This window comes from Dendrobates tinctorius, unplaced genomic scaffold, assembly GCF_039654945.1.
Source record: "Dendrobates tinctorius isolate UK_male_01 unplaced genomic scaffold, ASM3965494v1 ptg000165l, whole genome shotgun sequence".
NCBI lineage: Eukaryota > Metazoa > Chordata > Amphibia > Anura > Dendrobatidae > Dendrobates > Dendrobates tinctorius.
The window spans coordinates 6,457,755-6,479,899 of NW_027361832.1; the positions used below are offsets into that span (position 1 = coordinate 6,457,755).

At 45.7% G+C, this 22,145-nt stretch overlaps 1 protein-coding gene across 1 annotated transcript in view; it reads right to left on the bottom strand.

The window, feature by feature from the left end:
• Positions 1-21,827, bottom strand: part of LOC141053049 (polyadenylate-binding protein 4-like) — a 33,843-nt gene extending 12,016 nt beyond the window's left edge. Inside the window, exons 1-10 of the mRNA XM_073550379.1 lie at positions 21,635-21,827; positions 17,761-17,954; positions 17,570-17,685; positions 16,570-16,706; positions 8,840-8,934; positions 6,907-7,044; positions 6,718-6,813; positions 6,144-6,416; positions 5,826-5,912; positions 3,676-3,901 (exon numbers count right to left, since the gene is read on the bottom strand). Coding sequence (XP_073406480.1) covers positions 3,676-3,901; positions 5,826-5,912; positions 6,144-6,416; positions 6,718-6,813; positions 6,907-7,044; positions 8,840-8,934; positions 16,570-16,706; positions 17,570-17,685; positions 17,761-17,954; positions 21,635-21,827 — 1,555 coding nt within the window. The remainder of the gene's footprint in view (positions 1-3,675; positions 3,902-5,825; positions 5,913-6,143; positions 6,417-6,717; positions 6,814-6,906; positions 7,045-8,839; positions 8,935-16,569; positions 16,707-17,569; positions 17,686-17,760; positions 17,955-21,634) is intronic.
• Between the last annotated feature and the right edge of the window lie 318 nt (positions 21,828-22,145).

Sequence of the window (22,145 nt, forward strand, 5' to 3'; positions counted from 1 at the left end):
AGAAATAAAATGTATTATTATTATTATCACATTACAGTGATAATGCATCCTGTGATGTCACATTATAGTGATAATGCATCCTGTGATGACACAATACAGTGATAATGCATCCTGTGATGTCACATTACAGTGATAATGCATCCTGTGATATCACATTACAGTCCCAGAAGTCCCAGAAGACTGGAGAAGAGCAAATGTTGTTCCTATCTTCAAAAAGGGGAAGAAGGTGGACCCAGGCAACTATAGGCCGGTGAGTCTGACTTCTATACCAGGAAAGATCTTTGAACAAATTATTAAACAACATGTATGTCAGTACCTGGATAAGAATGAAGTGATTAAACAGAGTCAGCATGGGTTTGTAACTAATAAGTCATGTCCGACTAACTTAATTTCCTTCTATGACGGAATCACTGATTGGGTGGATCAAGGAAATGCTGTAGATATAGTATATCTTGACTTCCGCAAAGCATTTGACAAAGTATCTCATACAATCCTTATTGAAAAAATGACTAAGTATGGAATGGACAAGGCAACTGTTAGGTGGATTCATAACTGGCTTAGTGATCGAACCCAAAGAGTGGTCGTAAATGGCTGCACATCCAGTTGGAAGAATGTCTCAAGTGGGGTACCACAGGGCTCTGTCCTGGGCCCTGTATTGTTCAACATCTTTATCAACGATTTAGATGAAGGAATTGAGGGTAAACTGATTAAATTTGCTGATGACACAAAGCTTGGAGGGATAGCTAATACTAGAGAAGAGAGAGAGAGGATTCAAAAAGATATAAATAAACTGGAGCAGTGGGCAGCAACTAACAGAATGGTTTTTAACAGGGAAAAATGCAAAGTACTACATCTGGGCAATAAAAATGAAAAAAACATATACAGAATGGGAGGAATAGGGCTAAGCAACAGCACATGTGAAAAAGACTTGGCTATACTAATAGATCACAGACTGAATATGAGTCAACAGTGTGATACAGCAGCAAAAAAGGCAAATGCAATTCTAGGATGTATTAACAGAAGCATACAGTCTAGATCACGTGAAGTCATTATTGCCCTCTACTCCTCTTTGGTCAGACCTCATCTGGAATATTGTGTCCAGTTTTGGGCACCACATTTTAAAAAAGACATCAACAAACTGGAGCAAGTTCAGAAAAGAGCGACCAGAATTGTGACCGGTCTGCAAACCCTGTCTTATGAGAAAAGGTTGCAGGATTTGGGAATGTTTAGTTTGCAAAAGAGAAGACTGAGAGGAGACTTAATAGCTGTCTACAAATATCTAATGGGCTGTCACATTGTAGAAGGATCATCTTTATTCTCATTTACACAAGGAAAGACTAGAAGCAATGGGATGAAACTGAATGGGAGGAGACACAGATTAGGTATTAGAAAAAACTTTTTGACCGTTAGAGTGATCAATGAGTGGAACAGGCTCCCACGAGAAGTGTTGAGTTCTCCTTCTATGGAAGTCTTCAAACAGAGGCTGGACAGACATCTGACTGGGATGATTTAGCGAATCCTGCTTTGAGCAGGGGGTTGGACCAGATGGCCCAGGAGGTCCCTTCCAACTCTACGATTCTATGATTCTATGATTCTATGATAATGTATCCTGTGATGACACATTACAGTGATAATGCATCCTGTGATGTCACATTACAGTGATAATGCATCCTGTGATGTTACATTATAGTGATAATGCATCCTGTGATGTCACATTACAGTGATAATGCATCCTGTGATGTCACATTACAGTGATAATGCATCCTGTGATGTCACATTACAGTGATAATGCATCCTGTGATGACACATTACAGTGATAATGCATCCTGTGATGTCACATTACAGTGATAATGCATCCTGTGATGGCACATTACAGTGATAATGCATCCTGTGATGACACATACAGTGATAATGCATCCTGTGATGACACATACAGTGATAATGCATCCTGTGATGACACAATACAGTGATAATGTATCCTGTGATGACACATTACAGTGATAATGCATCCTGTGATGACACGTACAGTGATAATGCATCCTGTGATGACACATACAGTGATAATGCATCCTGTGATGACACAATACAGTGATAATGTATCCTGTGATGACACATTACAGTGATAATGCATCCTGTGATGACACATTACAGTAATAATGTATCCTGTGATGACACATACAGTGATAATGCATCCTGTGATGACACATTACAGTGATAATGTATCCTGTGATGACACATTACAGTGATACTGTATCCTGTGATGACACATTACAGTGATAATGCATCCTGTGATGACACAATACAGTGATAATGCATCCTGTGATGTCACATTGCAATGATAATGCAAATGCATCCTGTGATGTCTCATTACAGTGATAATGCATCCTGTGATGTCTCATTACAGTGATAATGCATCCTGTGATGTCACATTACAGTGATAAATTATACAATCATATCACATTGTATTTATAATGTATTCAATGATGTCATACTACTATGATTATGCACCATGTGATGTCTAATTACAGTGATAATGCACCCTGTGATGTCACATTACAGTCATGAACTAATGCACTGAGTGTTGTCTCCAAGCAGTAATAATTGTAGTCAGAATTAGGTATAAGGTCAATAAATCAAGCTAAAATCGCCATAGATATTTCATAAAGAGATATCGCACGATGAAGTTGGTGTGGACCCCGTGGATCTTTCAGTGATTTAAAAAGAGATGCAGAAGCTGCCGTCCTGACGCATGAGATATACTGTAGTGCTATTCCTCTCAGTTACTGTGTATACAGACATGTACAGGTCTGTTCAGATATGATTAGTGCGATCACTTACCTAAAGGCTGCACTGGCATGGGGCATGGGGCTGGAGGCGCTGGCCTAATTATGCTGTATGTTTCTGGCCTGATAGCGGGCAGTCTGACAGCTGTTGGCATATTCTGGTACTCTGCCAAAAAGCAAATGGATTAATCAGCACCACCGAGGTAAATGCTATGTTTAGTGCCAGATAAACACAGCTCATCACCCCAAGAACACCATCCTCACAGTGAAACATGGTGAAGGCAGCATCATACTGTGGGGAAGATGGATGGTGTGAAATACATGGATATTCTTGAGCAAAACCTGCTTCAGTATGTCAGTGATTTGGGATTGGGACGGAGGTTCAACTTCCAACAAGACAATGACCCAAAGCATACTGAAAAGCAACATTTAAGGGAAAATGTAAATGTTTTGGTGTGGCCTTGTCAAAGCCTAGACCTTAATCCAATTGAGAATCTGTGGTCAGACTTGAAGAAAGCTGTTCACCGGAGGAAACCATCTAACTTCATGTAGCTGGAGCAGTTTTGCTTTGAGGAATGGGCAAAAACCCCAGTGGCAAGAGGTGGAAAGCTGATAGAGACTTATCCAAAATGACTTGCAGCTGTAATTGTTGCAAAAGAAGGCTCTATAAATACTCATTTTAGGGGGGTGAATAGTTATGCACACTGAAATTTTCAGTTATTTTGTCCTATTTATTGTTTGCTTCACAACAAAAAGAAAATCAAATGTTCACAGTTGTAGGCATTTTCTATACGATACATGAAATTATGTGAACCCTCAAAAACAAAACAATGAAATTCCAGGTTGTGAGGTAGGAAAACATCAAAAGTGCCAAGGGGTGAGGGTTGAATACTTTTGTAAGCCACTGTAAGTGTTGTTGTAATCGGATTTAGGAAACTCTTATTTGAAGAATCTGAAGGGTTTTGTACATGCTTGATCTCTGTCAACTCCTTCAATAGGAATCTTTTAAATGTTTCAAAGGATGTCTTGACGCCTTTAACCTCCTTGATTAATAAGCCCCTTAAGAAGTCCTTCATGGTAAGCATGGAGGTCGCCCCCTTGTTAACCACAAAGAACTCCTGTAATAGTTTAGAGATATGGCAGTCATGCGGAAGGATGTTCAACCAGAAAAAGTTAAACTTCCTGGATCAAAATAAGGAGCACACGTGGTCAAGAAGGGTCAACTCTGCCATAATTGAAGAGTGGCCAGAGAGACTCCGGGGTAAGTATTCTACCCTTCCCATCATTCCCGCAGCTGCGGAATTACATAGTAACAAATCTATACAGGACAATTAGCCATAAACAGCAGAATAAGAGGAAATAGATGCGTATTATGCTCCGTCATGTATGTCTCTCGGAGGCATAATATTACAGGCTGACATTTTTTCATGGTACCGAAGATCGTCTTCCTTTTATCAGGTTCATTTACTCCCCTTACGATCTATGACAATAAGGTAATCTTTTTAGCCATGACCGTCATCCTGCGGAATAGATAGTGCTATACCAGAAAAGCTTATCTCCATTGGTGGCGAGATTAAGTATGTATGACTAAGAAGAACCACTATAGATCTGAGGTGAACCTAAACAGGAACCCGAGGGCCAGATGTTCCCTCTTTACCTGCCAACATAACCCAAATTTCAACACTAACATTTTGGCCACTGTGACCATGCGGAATAGGCACTCCCCAAGGAAACAGGGCCTAAGTTGAAACCCTGGATGTAACAGTCGCGATGGGGGGAACCAAGCAACCTTCTAAATTCTCAATCGTTCTAAAGTAGCAAAACTTTATGCATATTCAACTTTAATGTCCAACAGTCATCCATGTGTCATAACAGCATGTCCATGATGAAGTGAAGGTAGAGTAGAGTGAAGATTACAAGTACATCAACTGCAATCAAAGTCGCAGCCAAGAGGACCGGAGCCAAGCTGATGGAGAGCGGCGGCATCTTCAAACCTATTTTCCAGGCCAGGTCCTAATCTCATTCTACTTCTGCCCAAAGTTTTTTTCATTTTGAACCAGAGTCTAAGAAGCTTGTTGATTTCATAGCAACAACCCACAGGTGGGCCAGATATTATCTAGGGTAGGAGGACCCCAGTGTCCACAGCCATTTTTTTAATTTTCCAGGAATTGCGCACTTCTCCTATGCACGCCAGCAGAATAATCTGTGAATACAGAGATTCTTTGACCATTTATTCATAGTTCAGAGTTGTCCTTGGAGTTTCGTAGGATGGTATCTGGATCCCTATAATGAAGTATCTTGGCCAGGACTGTGCGTGGCTGACTTCCAGGCGGTAGTGGCCTGGTCAGCACCTGGTGTGCCCGTTCCACTGCAAAGAGAGGATCCTTCCTACACACCATCACTAGCCAGGTTTCAAAGAATTCTGTGGTCTTTGCATGAAATTTTGGGCTCTGTAGCTGCTAGTTAGCGTGTAGGAGAAACAGCATGGACTCCCCGGTTCTCATCCGGTTCTGACTCAGGCTGATTTGTAGTAAGCTTTGGGGAGAAGGAATTCCGTTCTGGATGAATCCCTCTCAACGTCTCATGCCGTTTTTTCCCCTCCAGATCTTGCAAATCTTTCTAATCTAGCCAAAACCTCCTTTTGGCACTCACCCGCTCAGCTTGCACTATCCGCCGTGCTTGTATCAGCACCATCTTGTACATTGGGTTCCTGGCCTTTTGAGCATTTTCCCTTTCTTCATGGCGGGCTCTGTGCCAGGGTAAAGGCTGTTTGCAGTGTCCAGGGATAAACAGGTAAGTATACCTGACTGTCGTATCCGACCAGAGGGTGAAAAAAGGGCAGCTTGAGGATCGTATAAGGATCTGCACACGGAGTTGATCGGGCATGCATCCTATCACACCACTGGCAAACCATGCCCCCACGGCAAGTGCATATCTTAAAAATGGTGAGGACTGGTATAGTAGACCACAGAGTTTATGTAATATCACTAGTTAGACGGTAGCACACACACAGCGTTCATACTAAACTCATTCCCACAATACACTGAACATACTTTGTGGTGTCCAGCTAGGACTTGGCACAGCCTGCGGTAGCGATCCTGTATGATAGAATCCTGCATAGTTCTGGACCTAAAAACAAGTGTAAATGGATTGTATATGGTTAGAAAAACATGTCGGCTTTCTTTCTGTAATAGCTCCCCATATTTCCACAGGTCGAGTGTGGTATTGTAACTCAGCCCTATTCTCTCGAATGGAGCTGAGCTGCAATACCAGACACAACCTTAGAACAAGATTGGCGCTGTTTCTGTAAGAAAGCGTTCGTGCAAAGTTCCTGTAGGTTGTTTTCATCTGGAGACTTACCTGTGAAGCAGGTGACATTAAATAGCTGGGAGGTGATGGTGGTTTGTAGGTATTGATGACTTGGTTTGGTACCATTTGGATATGATCCATCTTCTTCATAAACTGGTGGGCTAGAAGAGCTAGCCGTTCCTTCTTATGCTGTGCCAGGGCGACATACAAGGGCTTGGAGGCTACAATCCTTCCGTTCATCTCTGTGACCGCTTTGGTTGCTTCCTCGGGGGCGGAGAAGCAGACAAAACCAAAGCCTTTGCTGCGTCTACCGTCCATCATGACCTGAAATATTAGATCACTTTCCATCCTTATAATGAAACATAGGCAAGTAAATAGTACACCCTCACCTAAGAAGGTTCACGCTGAAGGGTCATTCCCGACATTTAAAGTTATCATCTACTCATCACTCTATTCCTAAAGGATCGATGGGGTCGCAGCAGTCAGGCCACCACCAATCCGCAAGTTATCACCTCTCCTATGCATCAATGAAAACGTCTAACGTTGGGCATAAGTATAACCCTTTATGTTAAGTAGATGAAAATGAACGTGAGGATAGAAAGAAGCAGATACAAGCTGAGCTCACCTTAGCACTGGTGATGGTGCCATAGCAGGAAAACACCTGATGCAGTAGGCTGTCATCAATGCAATCTGCAAGATTTTTAATGTAGAGATTGACACCCTAAAATTAGAAGAAAAAAACGTTATTAAAAATATAGAATTTTTTTTTCAAATACTCACACAAATTAAACACGAAGGGAGTGAAGTCACTCACCCGAGATCTGGTGATCCGTTCTTGCTTTATTTGCTCGAACTTCCTCCTAAGCTCGGCTTGTCTTTCCCACTTCTTCTGGGCTCTTCCAACATAAATGGCCTTACCATTCACATCTTTACCATTCATTTCATTCACGGCCTTTTAGAAGTAGGAACATAGTTACTTTACTCCCATATAGTTGGTCACAAGAACAAGATCTCTCACCCTGAGGGACCAGGACACCATTTCATACAGACTATCATTTTTTGATCTCCCACCCTGAGAGAGCTGATCTTCCCTTTCTTCTTTGCTCACATGGTGTACACCTGACTATTGTAGACCGGAAAATTATCGTAACCTATATTATCCTAGCCAGGATGGGTATTCTCATCTTAATCATTGATGGTGTAACCATCTGATGATATAACTGAGGTGGCACCCGTATCTATCTCCAGAAATGGGCTCCCTCAACCTCCAACCTGTCTGGATGGCCGGTGGATGACTGCCGCATTCAAATGGAGAATGAAGAGGTGGTGGCACATGTGCACATCTTGAGATAGCTGAGCACATGTACAGCCATGCCACTCCCCACGTGGTTCCCTGTTTTCTGGGCATTCATTAAATGTCTGAAATAGTAAAAGCCTCTTTTAGAAGCCAGTGTACCTGTTGAGTTTTCCAAGATGAAGACGCTTGTAAAAAACAGCGATGGTGTTTTTCCTGAAGCATTTTCATTATAGCTTTTTCCAGCTGCTCTGCCCCTAGCATCTTTTTTTAATATTTGGGGTATGTGCACAAGGAGTATTTTTGCAGTGTTTTTGGAGCAGAAACTGAGCAGGATCTCCATGTTTTTGATTATGATTTGTAAAGAGTTTATGTTCAGTTTCTGCTCCAAAGACCCCTCGACACACTCCATGGGCACATAGCCTAAACTTTAAATAGCAAGCCGCTTCCAAGCAGAAGCCCCTTCCAAGCAGAAGCTGCTTCCAAGCAGAAGCCCCTTCCAAGCAGAAGCCCCTTCCAAGCAGAAGCTGCTTCCAAGCAGAAGCCCCTTCCAAGCAGAAGCCGCTTCCAAGCAGAAGACGCCCAAAGTATGAACATGCTACTTTTCGTCTTTTGAATCCTGAAGCAGTTAAAAGAAGTGACAAAAGACGGACAATGTGCACAGCGGTGTTGTTTTTATATTGCTGTTCTAATGTTAATCTTTTGTAGTTAGTTTTTTAGCACTCTTTCATGGTTATTCCAGGAAGAAATCAACCTTAAAAAGCCGTGTGTCCTCTTACCTTTGGTGTGTGTGCACACTGAGTCTTTTTGCTGAGTTTTTGGAGCGGGAATTAACAAGTTTTTTCAGGAGTTTTGAGTCTCAGAGGAGGATTTAGAGAGTTTATGCTCAGTAACTATGTGCAGATATCATCTTTTTCAAGTGGATTCTGCCTGGCATCCATCTGAAAAAGTGTCTCAAACGCTCTTAAAAACATTAACATAATGCACAGCAGTGTCAAAATGCCATTACTGTGCCCATGTTCAGTATTTAGTTACTTCTTTTCACTGCTTCAGGGTTTGGAAACCTTGGAGCAGTTAAAAGAGGAGACATGTTTATTCTCTCATAATGAAGCTATAAAGGAGAAGATGCCAGCACAAGAACAACAGCGCACTGCTGGCGTTTCAGGAAAAAAGCCGCCGACTGAAGTAGCTTCACCTGGGAAAAGTTGGCGGCTGCGTCAGAATCTAATGCACATAGCCAATTTTTGCTCCAAAATAAATTTAAAAAAATTCCGTAGGGGTATAGGACCTGAGATCCCAATTAATTAATACTACAAAGGGGAAGTGCTGTCTCAGATGAGTGGTATATAGCCTGATAAATGATTAGCGCTGCTCGCCTTCCTGCAACTTAGATGGCCTACAGTAAAAGAGATACCAATCCTGACTCCAGATTTTTCGTAAGTCTCCATCTCACTTTTTGGGCGTCCTCGTGTTTCTCAAAGCTGACAAAGCCGAATCCCTTGGACTTCCCATTTTCATCAGTCATGACTTTAATGCTCAGTGTAGGCCCTAAAGTGAGAATATTGCCCAAATTTAGGTTTTGGAAGCTTCAGGACAATCCCATAGACGTCTGGCTAACAGATATTTCAGAAGACCGTATTGTGGCCATATTCTATTCTCTTGACAGCGTACGGTCAATATGGGTTTTTCTTACCAGAAACCTGCCGTTACGCCCCACCCGTACTGGTAGCCACACAAACCCCTTCTATAAAACTAACAATCCACACATTATATTCTTTGGATAATTATGGCCACAGAAGCCAGTTTATTAACAAACAAAACATAAACATTGTTTAACAATAAATATTACTGTAAATATGCCATATTTAATGACATGAAGGGGAGGGTTCTTGGAGCCCATACAAGATCTGGCTTAATATTTGGCAAAATGTCCAACGAGAACTTCAACCGCCATGTTACCCTCAGCCGTACACCACCAGCTCGAGGGCACCATAAATCCCGTTCCGGGAAGGCCAACCACCAAACAGCTCTCAAGGTAAAACCCCGTCCAGAGCCCGTAACAAAATGCCAGATCACCCACACAATTTAACTGTCCGGAATTTTACCTACAATTCCTTTTTCCGCTGCATCAGTGTCAACTCCAAGAACCCTACCCCCCCGCCACACACGAACAGCCCTGACCACCTCAGGCTCGTGAGTGCCCCAACACTGCAACTGCTCTCTCAACTCCTTCTTGTATCGCAAGTGCCCACAAATCAATTCTTATCTCATTCAAATGAACCCCATCCCTCCAAAAATTCCCAACCCCAGCTTCCAAATCAAAATGCCGCACACTAATACCCCCGTTCCTAGAAACAAAACTCGACACAGTCCTATTTAACTTCTGGGTCGCCCTCACACCCAGGGCAGCGGGGTACTCGGTACCGGGCCGGTGTCAGGGGGATGTGTCACAGCAGCAGTGACCCGATCCGTGGCCCTGGGCGCCCAATATCAATGGCGGTGATGTTAATAGTATAGTTTATATGGATAGTTCGTGACGCCACCCGTGGTGTTTGGCAAGTAAGATGAGCCAACGCTGCATGCAGATCCACTGAGACTGATGGTGTGGTGCAGCAAAGATGGTGTAGCTCCCCACAGGTGGAGCTGTAGTCCCAGGGCAGTGTAGGTGCAATGGACAAGGAGAGGCGCAGAATGGTATAGATGCTGGTACCCAGATGTAGCGGTGCTGAAGGTGTTAGCGGCGAATGAATGGAGGACACCAGGGCTTGCAATTTCAAAGCTTTACTCACAGTTCGTGGTACCCACTGGTGCCTGCCTCCATGCCGTGTCCTCCGGGGTAGAGGCTCAATCAACCTCCCGGGCAAGTTATGGTTCTCCTCTCCAACACTCCGCCAACATGTGCCTTTCCTGAACGACTCCTCTATTGCGCCTTTTAGTGTGAAGAACTCCAGTACCGTGATTACTCTGGAGTTCCTCCTGTCAGATGTTCCTAGAACCTCACTTGAATGACAGACAGCTGTAGCCCGATCAGGGACCTCCTGGATCCCGGCTCTCTATCCGTGTTGCTGTTGTGTCCCAAGTCTTAGATTGGAGTAGTGCATTTACAGCCAACTACTCCACCGGTGTCTGCTGCAGAACCATAAGTGTCCATACAACCTCGGGGATCGGGCCCCGGCCTTGCGCTGAGAACCTATAGGCAGGGTTCCTCTTCCAACCCACAACTCCTCTCTGTTCTTCTACTCCTTTGTTCCGCGCTGTTCCTTCTCTCTCTTATGGAAGCTTGGGTTGCAGTTCTACGTCTTTCTCTTTCTCTTTTCTTTCCCGTGCCAGCTGGCTCAGATCACTGAGGCAGCTGCAGCACTCCTTCCTCTCTTCCTCTCCTAGGGAGCTCGCTCCACTAAGACCAGTCCTCAGCCTCTCCTGACTGACTGCCTTCCTCCGCCTTGAGCTCCCCTCAGGCTGAACTCCTGTCAGCCTGCTCTCCTTCTCTGGGACTCACCCCAGACTGACCTGCAATTCTAATCCTTCCCACTCTTTTATATGGATCTCAACTCCACCCACCTCCCAGCACATCTCCTGTTATGAAGCAAGGAATCACCAGAGGTGCTCTACTACCCTCTAAGCATGAGCCGCAATGTGATCAGTGCTGAACTATCCTGTGTGTGGGATGCAGGTGTGGAGCGTGGAAAGGAGTTCCCAACTTACCTAGTTGGTGGGGCACTACACCTTAGGAGAAGGTGCAGTACCTCTGTGGCGACTGAGCCTCAGGGGCGCCACACTTCACCCTAGCCCTATTAATTTCTTTCACGGATCGAGCCTCTCTCCATTTTAGCCTGGGGACGATATCCAACCATACAGTCATGACCCCGGGAAAAGACGTCCACAACCTAAGGAAGTCGAATCGAATATCCCTGATCAACTCCCTGACAGGTTTAACGCCCAAATCGTTCCCTCCCAAATGCACCACCAAAATGTCGGGCGCTTTATCCAGATGGGCAAATCTGGAAAACTCAGATAACGCCCTGCTCCATACCATCCCTCGAAAACCCAACCATCGAACAACAACGAGGTCCCTGTTAAAACCCAGTTGCCTACCATCTGGCCTCGTGTCCACCCGAAGCGCCCCCCAATAAACAAACGAGTGTCCGAAAATCCAAGCCAAGTAGGGATGACGACCTGAAATACATAACCACAACAAGAACTGTTAATTCCCCGCATATGGGCCATACCACTTCAATCAATGACGCACATATGTTCGATAGCGGCTCGAATTCCAGCGGCCAATACGCTTGATCACGTCTGCCCCTATGCCAAGACTGTCAGCCTCAGATGCTGCCCCAATCCTAAAAGAATGGGACCCATACATGTCTGGTGGAAGGCCCAATTCCCCCAAACCCCTTTTCAGCAACGCAATGAACTGGAAACGGGACAAAAATGCCCCGCCCTCATGGCACAACAATGGGCCTACCCGACCTGGCCACAAACGCCAATACGACTCCAGACACCTTCTTGGGCACATCAAAGCCCCGTCCACGCTCCCCAACACCACTCGCCTATCTCTTACTAGCTGATCGGTTTTCGAATGCCGAATCCAAAACACAGCGCCTCCCGCCCCGAATTCCACGTCCTCAGCCAACAGACCGCCAGCCCTGCCCCTACTGTGAGACACTAATTCGCCTATACGCATAGCCCCAAAGAACGCTAAAGAAAAAGCTAACTTGAACAATGCTGCCTCAAAATTAGAACCACAAATCGTCTCTAGGACTCTCCCTAACCGTTCCAATACACTAAAAGTTATCGGTTTACGCCTGTCAAAACTTTGGTTACCCTTCCGAAAACCTTTTAGAGCCTGCTTTACGAGGAAATCTTTCGTCACATCAACCGAGCCCTCCATCTTAAAACCGAACGCCAGACCAGCAATAAATTTGTTAACCTTCGAAATAGACCAACCCATTTCCGCTGCCCTGCCAACCAAAAACAAAACCCCCGACGTCTTATCCTCCACAGACAACAGCCATCCCCAGTGGGACATCCAACTCTGCCATATTCGCCATGATGCCTTGTATGACGCCCAAGTCTGGCTCGAAACCGACTCACGAATCAACCTTCCTGCTCTTCCATAACGATCCACCACAAGTGAGAAGGGCATTCCGCTCCGGAGGTCTCTGCGCCTGGTGCCAGCTCCCGAAAACGCTCCCACTGAAAACGAGACAAAGCATCCGCTATAGAGTTTTGGACACCTGGGACATGCACCGCCGAAATCCACGCATTCAAGTTCTCTCACTAGCTTAATCACTGGGGGGGATGAAGCAGACAAAGTGTTGATCACTGACACCACACTCATATTGTCGCAGTGAAACCTAACCCTGCGGTTCTCAAACATGTCACCCCAAATCAAAACCGCCACAACAATGGGGAACAATTCCAACAAAGCCAAATTTTTTGTGAGACCTCTCTGACGCCACCACTCCGGCCAGCTCCCAACACTCCAACGCCCCCTACAATAAGTTCCGTAACCAACACCGCCTGCTGCATCGGTATAAATTTCGCAATCAAAATCATTCAATATCTCCTGTTGTATCAGAGATTTACCCTTGTAAGTCTCCAAAAACGCTGCCAAACCGCCAGATCTTCCCTGTGTTCCTTATTCAAACGAATAAAGTGGTGCGCCAACCGTGCACCCGCCGTCGCGCCAGATAACCTACGGCAGAAAATTCGGCCCATGAGCATAATCCTACAGGCAAAATTCAACCTTCCTAGCAGTGACTGCAATTCTTTCAATGTCACCTTTCTCAGTCTCCCAACTCGCTGTACTTCCAGCCTTAGTGACAACAATTTGTCCTCCGGTAACCGACACTCCATTTTCTCTGAGTCCATCAGTATACCCAAAAAACTTAAGACCGTGCAAGGGCCTTCGGTCTTATCTTTCGCCAACGGTACTCCAAAAATCTCTGCCACCCATTCCATCGAGGCCAGCATATTCCAACATAGAGCGGAATCTGGTGGGCCTATAAACAAAAAATCGTCTAAATAATGAATCACGGACGGAACACCGGCAACATCCCTAACCACCCATTCCAAAAGTACTGAATGTCTCAAACAGTGAACACAAAATTGCACAACCCATCAGCAAACATCTATCTAAATAGTAACCTCCGTTCCAAAAACATCCCAACAAGGGAATGCTATCCGGGTGTACCGGTAGTAACCTGAAGGCCGACTCAATGTCGGTTTTTGCCAACAAGGCCCCCGCGCCATACCTGCGAACCCATTGCACAGCCGTATCAAAAGAGGTATAAACTACCAAACACAACTCTTGATCAATACCGTCATTGACCGACAACCCCTTTGGATAAGATAGATGTTGAATCAACCTAAATTTATTCGGTTCCTTCTTTGGAACCACCCCCAACGGGGAAACAATCATCACTTCTACTGGGACCAACGTAAACGGACCTGCCATTCTACCCAATTCAAACTCTTTAATTATTTTGGCACTCACCACCTCTGAATGCAAGTCAGCCAACCTCAAATTCTTAACCGAAAAGGGGACCGTGTGGCTGGGAGGAGGGATTCTAAAACCAACCCCCAAACCATTCCATATCACCCCAGCCTTCTCTTGATCAGGGTACCCACTTAGAAAGGGGGCCATCCTTTGAAGCCTCACCGGCGTCTCCCCCTTGGCCGGCCGCCACTGCTGGCTTACCCATTGCTTTCCTAAAACATTTCGATGCTCCATGTGAGCTACCATTGCAATGGGAGCAAACATGCTTGAACTTGCAGGTACTGCCATACTTGCACTGACCCTCGTTGAACTGCCAGCATGTTCCTGACTTTTCTCTCGCCCCCGACGCCCCTTGACTACCACTTCCGTGTCCTCCCTGCTGGTTGCCACTACCTCCGCCGCCGAGAAAGGACTGCCTGTACCTAACTGGCGCCATCACCTTTAACCAAAGCCCAATGTCTTTCTGGTCCCACCGAATCTCCGGCCGCACCGCCTTCCTCTGCCTGAATTGTTCATCGTAGCGCAGCCATGCCTGACCTCCGTATGTACGATGTGCCTGCCCAATCGCATCCAAATAACAAAACTGGCCGGAACAATTGTCAGGAGACGTTTCCGCAATCACACTCGCCAATATTGCAAACGCTTGCAGCCAATTAACGAATGTCTGCGGGATCAGCCGCCACCTCCGCTTTTCCTCTTCCTCCTTCTTACTATCATCCTTCTTCCCCCTATCCAAGTTAAACTTTTTCAACGGAAGAGGGAGAAAATCTCCACATACTGATCCCGCCAAATCTTCTCTTTCACCTCTTTTTTCAAGTGTGCTCCCAACGGCCCCTCAAAGCACACATACACCTCCCCTTTTGGTCGGTCATCCAATTTCACCTAATCTGCTTTCTCTTTCTCAGTCTGAACCAACACGGATAATACTCCTGCCACTGGTATCTGCTCCTCTCCGATCGGCCTCAAAGCCTCTCCCCCCAGGTGTGGGCCAGACCCCAACCCCGAGATCCATGCACGCGCCGCTGACACCCCGGACACGGACCACACTGCCACCGATACTTGTTCCCCCCCGACCGACCTCAATGCCTCGCCCGCCATGGCTGGCCCAGACCCCATCCCCGAGGTCCATGCTCCCGCTGGTGACAACCCTGACCTGCTCGTCGCCCCTCCTTCCATCCTCCTTAAAATTTGCGACATGTTAAGCAAAATATCACGCAGGCACGGTGCCTCTGACCCAATAGTCCCCCCCATCCTTTCGACCAATCCTGACCCCCGACTCCCTTCCGCTTCATTAGCTACAGCCCCTATGGGAGACAGACAATACATAGACTCATGCTCACCAAGCTGCACGGGTGCTGCGTCCCCGCCAGCCGGACATCCCAAATCCTGCCACTCTCCAGCCCGCTGTCGCTCACCGTTGGAGTCGGAATCTTCAGCACCGCTCAGCTGCCCCAGGCCCGCGCCCCTAGCCTCCTCGTCACCAGGGGGGACCGGAGCGCCCGCAGCGTGCCGAACCACTGACCTCAGCCTTGATCTTGACCTTGATTGTCCGCGAGACTCCGGCTGATTAGATCGGTACGTCCCTTGGCCCCTGCCAGGCAGCTCGGCCTCGCTGCCCGCCGCTCCTCTGGACAGCCGCTGATTGCCAGGACCCGGCAGCAGGTCGACCCCATGCTGCTGCCTGCCCGCTGGAGCCCTCTGCCGTGTACTCTTCATCGCTGGGCCACCACCAGGGGTGCCAGCTGCGCCGATGCTCCCATGGTCCCCGCCGTCATCATTGCCGGCCGCCTCCGGCCTCTTCCCGCATACCGCTGCCGCCTGATCCCCCCCGGGAAGCCTCGCCCTTCCCAGGTGTGCCGCGGGCCCGTGCTGCCGCCCGCGGTGTTGGTGCAGGCTGCACTTCCGATGCGGCCCTCACTTCCTGTGCGGCCTGCACCGCGGCTACCCGCCGCCTTCCTGCGCCCGCCGGCTAGTTGGATTCCTGCCGGAGGTGGCGCAGCGTGGGGAGCCGTGCCGCTGCACCCGGCCTCCGCAGGGTCCTCGGAGGGGCTCCAGAGCCTGCGCCTGCTGCGCGTGGATACCTCCGGTGACAGTCTCTCCGGGGGCCACGTCCTCCTCCTCCCTCCTGCATTCTCCCGGGTCCCAGTGTCTCCAAGCAGAGAGGACAGCTGCTCCTCCAGCCATCCTCCTCGCCTGGACCTTGCAGCGTCTCGCAGCCTGCCGATCAGCGCCTCCACTGACTCCATCAGCAATGTCAGCTCAGGTATGGCCTCTGCTCCCGGTGTCTTCCTGTGCCAGAGTGCGGTTTTCCCGCACTTTACACCCTTTTATCCATATCCACTCCTCCCCACACTCCTCCCCTATCCTGCCTCCACCAATCCACACCGAGTCCACCCTGTCCAAAACCCTACTTGTCCCAGCGCAGTCATGGGGGCCTCCACTAAGCTGCGCTTATTTTCCAGTCACCTTCTGTATCATTGTTCCATGTTCCGACCCATCAGCAGGTCTCCTAGCCCAGAACTTACATCATAAATGTCTGCCATGCTGTTAGCTCAGGTTATGAGACCTGCTGATGGGACGTGACGGGATGTGGAGCAATAACACAGAGAATAAAATATGGCCACAGTACGGTCTTCTGAAATAACCGTGATACTCGTACCTACACGATTCATACTTACCGTATTTGCAGAACAATTCCTTGAGCCGTTCATCGTCCATATTTTTTCCAAAGTTCTTGATGTAAACATTAGTGTATAAAGATCTGGCAACACGTTCAGGTTCTCGTTCTTTACGGGACTTGAAATGTCCAATAAACCTTTACAGAAAATGCAGACATGTTTATCCACATTTGTGATTTACTGATGGCAAAAAAAAAACTTTCAAAAGGGTATTCTTATGTAGATAGTTTTATATACGTGCGTTATATATTTATATTTATTTCTGTATATACACAGAGAAATCTCTGCTACTGTCCCAGTAATCGCAGAAACAAAAAATCATTCAGATATATAGAACTGATTTTTAGTTGCAGACACTTTGGCAACAGATAAAATCTACGACGTTTGGATGTACCCATAAGAAATTGTGGCGCACCCATGGGATATACTGTTCTATAGGAGGAGGTCCTCATTGTCAGGGGTGATCCACCTTTGGGGACATTTTTTTTCTTACTTAACTGCATATGTTCTTGGCTAAAATTTATTTTTACAATTGGGTACATTAAAAATCCAACAGTGAGCTCATCCTAAGATCCAACAAAAGAGTTTCTAACTATTTCTGAGCTCCTCTCTGCCGATTTAGAACCACAGACCACATCAAAGTTGAATGAGCAGGGACACAAAGAGCCTGTAAAAGCCAAAAGTTGCAAATTTTGCAAGGAAACTGAATTGCAAAAATGACTTTTAGCCCCAAATAAATGGAATTAAATTTAACAAAAAAATGTCCCCAGAGGTGGACAACCCTAATTATGTAACTATATTGTTAAGATGTAAGTCAATACTCGATTGTGGATTCTTTGTATTAGGCCGTCTTGGCACATCTTAGTCTTCTTACAGGTCGTGGTTTCCAGAAAGTCTCCTGACCCGAACCCTATAGCCTCATATATGCCTATGAGAACGTTGATTTGGGGTTCGGGAATCCCAGTCATGTGACACCGGCTTTAGATGAGGGCATACTTACACTTTCTGGTCACTTAGGATCATGCCATTCAACGAGTCAATGGCCTTCTGGGCGGATTCGTGGGTCTCGAAATGTACAAAGCCATAACCCTTAGATCCATTTTTGTCACACACGACCTGCAACACCTCATATTAATAAGTGACCTTATTACTGCACAGACCTCATACACCTGTATGTGTGAGATGACTTACCTTACACGACATGATGTTGCCAAAAGCAGAAAATGTGTCGGAAAGTAATTTACTATCAATAGTCTTATCCAGGTTTTTGATAAAAACATTGCCGACCCCGCTCTTTCTTAGGGACGGGTCGCGCTGACTCCACATAATGCGCATCGCTTTGCCATTCATGTCTTCAAAGTTCATCGTATCCAGAGCTCTCTCCGCTGGTGGGAAAGAATCAATGACATTTTCAAAGAAAAAGACTAAGGCCAGGGTCACACTTGCGAGTGTGATGCGAGAATTTCGCTCGAGTCTCTTGCATCAATACCTGGCGCTGCCGCCGGCACTCAGGACTGGAGTGTGCAGCTGCATGTATTTCTATGCATCCGCACGCTCCGGTCCCGAGTGCTGGCAGCAGCGCCGGGTATTAATGCAAGTTTCTCACATCACACTCGCAAGTGTGACCCTGGCCTAACAAAGAGATTGTCCTCCTCGGTGACCTCTCCACCCTGATACCATGCCATGCAATAATAGGAATTGTTGATGGATCAATTCCTGCATTCAGTGCTAAAACATGTTTTATTATATTTTTTTTTTTGCATTACATTTATTTAAAAAATAATAATTTGGCAGTATTTTTTTCGTTCTAAAAAAAAAATTAGAAATTTTCATTTTTTTTTTAGACTCATGCATTCTGTTTTTTCAGGAAGAGTTTTCAGCAGGCTCCTTATTAGCAGAGGCAGGAAGACGGGTAACGCTTCTATACACAGCTGATGACACAGGATCCACCAATCACAGTAGGTGATGTCACAGCTCACCCTTCCTTCATAATGAACGTTGCACACGCTCATTAGATGCATTAATACAAATAATAGGGTTCAGATCTGATCATTGTAGCTATCTATACGTGTTGTTTCCTGAAACAAGTTAAGATCTAAAAAAAAATAAAAAGCTCCCATGTCCAGTTTGAAAATTGAGAGATTTCTTATTTTTAATACAGATTATATATTATTAACAAAGAAATAAAACTGGCAAAAATTTTATAAAATATATATTTAACACAAAAACCTGCTTTAAACAATAGGTAATTTGTGACAATAGCCTGAATTTTTAAATAAATGACATCACTAGGGGAGCTTAAGGCAGAATGATTTACTATTAAATTTAATAAAAACAGTGTAGTTATATATAATGTATACTGTGAGCTCATGGGCTCCCCCTAGTGGTGCCTGCAAGAAGACACAAGTTTGTTATTTAAAGGGAATCTGTGACCCTTTTTTTGGACTATGAGCTGCCGACATCGTCATCAGGGGCTTATCTACAGCATTCTGTAATGCTGTAGATAATCCTTTGATGTAGCCTGAAAGATAAGAAAAACCAGTTAGATTATATTCACCGGGGGGGTGGTCCGGTCTCGGTCCGATGGGTGTTGCGCCTCCCATCTTCATACAATGCTGTCCTCTTATTTCCTTCCTGTTGTGGCTCTGGCGCAGGCGCACTGCTCTGCCCTGTTGAGGGCAGAGCAGAATACTGCAGTGTGCAGGCGCCGGACCTCTCACCGGGCCGGACGGGATGGCGACACCCATCGGACCGGACGCCGGGGTGAGTATAATCTAACTCTTTTTTCTTATCTTTCAGGTTACATGGGAGGCTTATCTACAGCATTACAGAATGCTGTAGATAAGGCCCTGATGGCGGTGCTGGCAGCTGATAGTCCAAAAAAGGGTGACAGATACCCTTTAACTCTAACTCTATGCACGGGGATTTGGAGAAGGTGGATTTTCACCTTGAAGATGAACTTTTCCGTACCCCCCACTTTATTACATATATCTGGAATACATGTCTTTGCCCTAATGGACTAATAGGATACTGATTGAAGTTAGTGGAGGAGATGGACACGCATTTATTCTAATAGCTGCTTACGGGTCATGCCACTATAATATATATCAGCCGGGAAAATAAGGATTTCATACACTGCCAATTTTGCAAGTTTTCCTACCTACAAAGAATGGAGAGGTCTGTAATTTTTAGCGTAGGTACACTTCAACTGTGAGAGACAGAATCTAAAAATAAAAACCAGAAAATTGTATGATTTTTATATAATTAATTTGGATTTTATTGAATGAAATAAGTATTTGATCACCAACCAGCAAGAATTGTGTCTCTCACAGACCTTTAAGTTTTTCTTTAAGAAGCCCCTCCTGCTCTGCACTCATTACTTGTATTAATTGCACCTGTTTGAGCTCGTTACCTGTATAAAAGACTCCTGACCACACAATCAATCACACTCCAACCTCTCCACCATGGCCAAGAGCAAAGAGCTGTCTAAGGACACCAGGAATAAAATTGTAGACCTGCACAAGGCTGGGATGGGCTACAGGGCTATAGGCAAGCAGCTTGGTGAGAAGGTACCAACTGTTGGCCCAATTATTAGAAAATGGAAGAAACACAAGATGACTGTCAATCTTCCTCAGTCTGTGGCTCCATGCTAGATCTCACCTCGTAGGGTAAGGAGGATTCTGAGAAAGGTCAGGAATCAGCCCAGAACTACACGGGAGGACTTGGTCAAATACCTGAAGAAAGCTGGCACCACAGTCTCATACATTACCGTTAGTAACACACTCCGCCGTCATGGATTAAAATCCTGCGAGACACGCAAGGTCCCCCTGCTAACCCCAGCACATGTCCAGGCCTGTTTGAAGTTCACCAATGACCATCTGGATGATCCAGAGGAGGCATGGGAGGTCATGTGGTCAGATGAGACCAAAAGAGAACTTTTTGGTATCGACTCCACTCGCTATGTTTGGTGGAAGAAGAAAGATGAGTACAACCCCAAGAACACAGTCCCAACCATGAAACATGGTGGGGGAAACATCATACTTTGGGGGTGACTTTCTGCAAAGGGGACAGGGTGATTGCACTGTATTGAAGGGAGGATGTATACGGTCATGTATCACAAGATTTTGACCCACAACCTCCTTCCCTCAGTAAGAGCATTGAAGATGGGTTGTGGCTGGCTCTTTCAGCATGACCGTGACCTGAAACACACAGCCAGGGAACTAAGGAGTGGCTCCGTAAGAAGCATTTCAAGGTCCTGGTGTGGCCTAGCCAGTTTCCAGACCTGAACCCAATAGAAAATCTTTGGAGGGAGCTGAAAGCAATGTTGCCCAGAGACAGCCCCGAAACTGAAAGATCTGGAGAAGATCTGGATGAAGGAGTGGGCGAAAATCCCTGATGCAGTGTGTGCAAACCTGGTCAAGAACTACAGGAAACGTCTGACCTCTGTAATTACAAAGGTTTCTGTACCAAATATTAAGTTCTGTTTTTCTACTGTTTCAAATACTTATTTCATGCAATAAAATGCAAATTAATTATGTAAAAATCATACAATGTGATTTTGTTTTTTTATTTTTAGATTCTGTCTATCACAGGTGCCTACGATAAAAATGACAGACCTCTCCATTCTATGTAGGGGGGAAAACTTGTAAAATCAGCAGTGCATTACATCCATATTTTCCCCCACTGTATCTATAGTTCTTTCTATAAGTAAAGGGGTATTTCCATGATATTTGTGGACAGTTGCAGCATGTGACCCCAGCCGAGTGTTATGTTTTGTCGCTCGCAGGGCTGCAATGTCCTATAGTGTAGTGTAGTATGGTGTAGTGTCCTATAGTGTAGTATAGTATGGTGTAGTGTCCTATAGTGTAGTGTAGTATGGTGTAGTGTCCTATAGTGTAGTATAGTATGGTGTAGTGTCCTATAGTGTAGTATAGTATGGTGTAGTGTCCTATAGTGTAGTGTAGTATGGTGTAGTGTCCTATAGTGTAGTATAGTATGGTGTAGTGTCCTATAGTGTAGTGTAGTATGGTGTAGTGTCCATTGTGTCCATTGTAATGGTTCTTACCATCCTCCGGCTGCTGGAAATTGACGTAAGCGTAGCCAAGAGACTGACGGGTGAGCTTGTCTCTGCATACCCTGATTGACAAAATGTTGCCGACAGGAGTGAACTTTTCGTACAGCATCGCCTCTGTGACCTCCTGAAGGAGATCCCCAACATACAGGGATGCTGAACTGTGGCTGAGGGCGCTAGCGGCCATTATTAGCGGGGGTCACTAAAATAAAGGAGATTGTAAGACATGATGATAACATGTCACACGCCAAATCTGGCCATACACATTAGCCGCAGCCTGACTCCTCTGACCGTAGCTTATCTATACCCCCAAACAAAAGGAAATTCAAAAAGGCGGATCATTCTCTCCTCCCGTCATCTGTTCAGGGTTACTTTGGGGGCCCCTATACACAGTATATGGCCTGTCGATCCCACCGAAGTCAGACAACATTTATCTAATGTGTATGGGGAGCTTTAATGGGGTTATCTGGGACTTTATCATTGTTGGCCTATCCTTAGGAGAGGT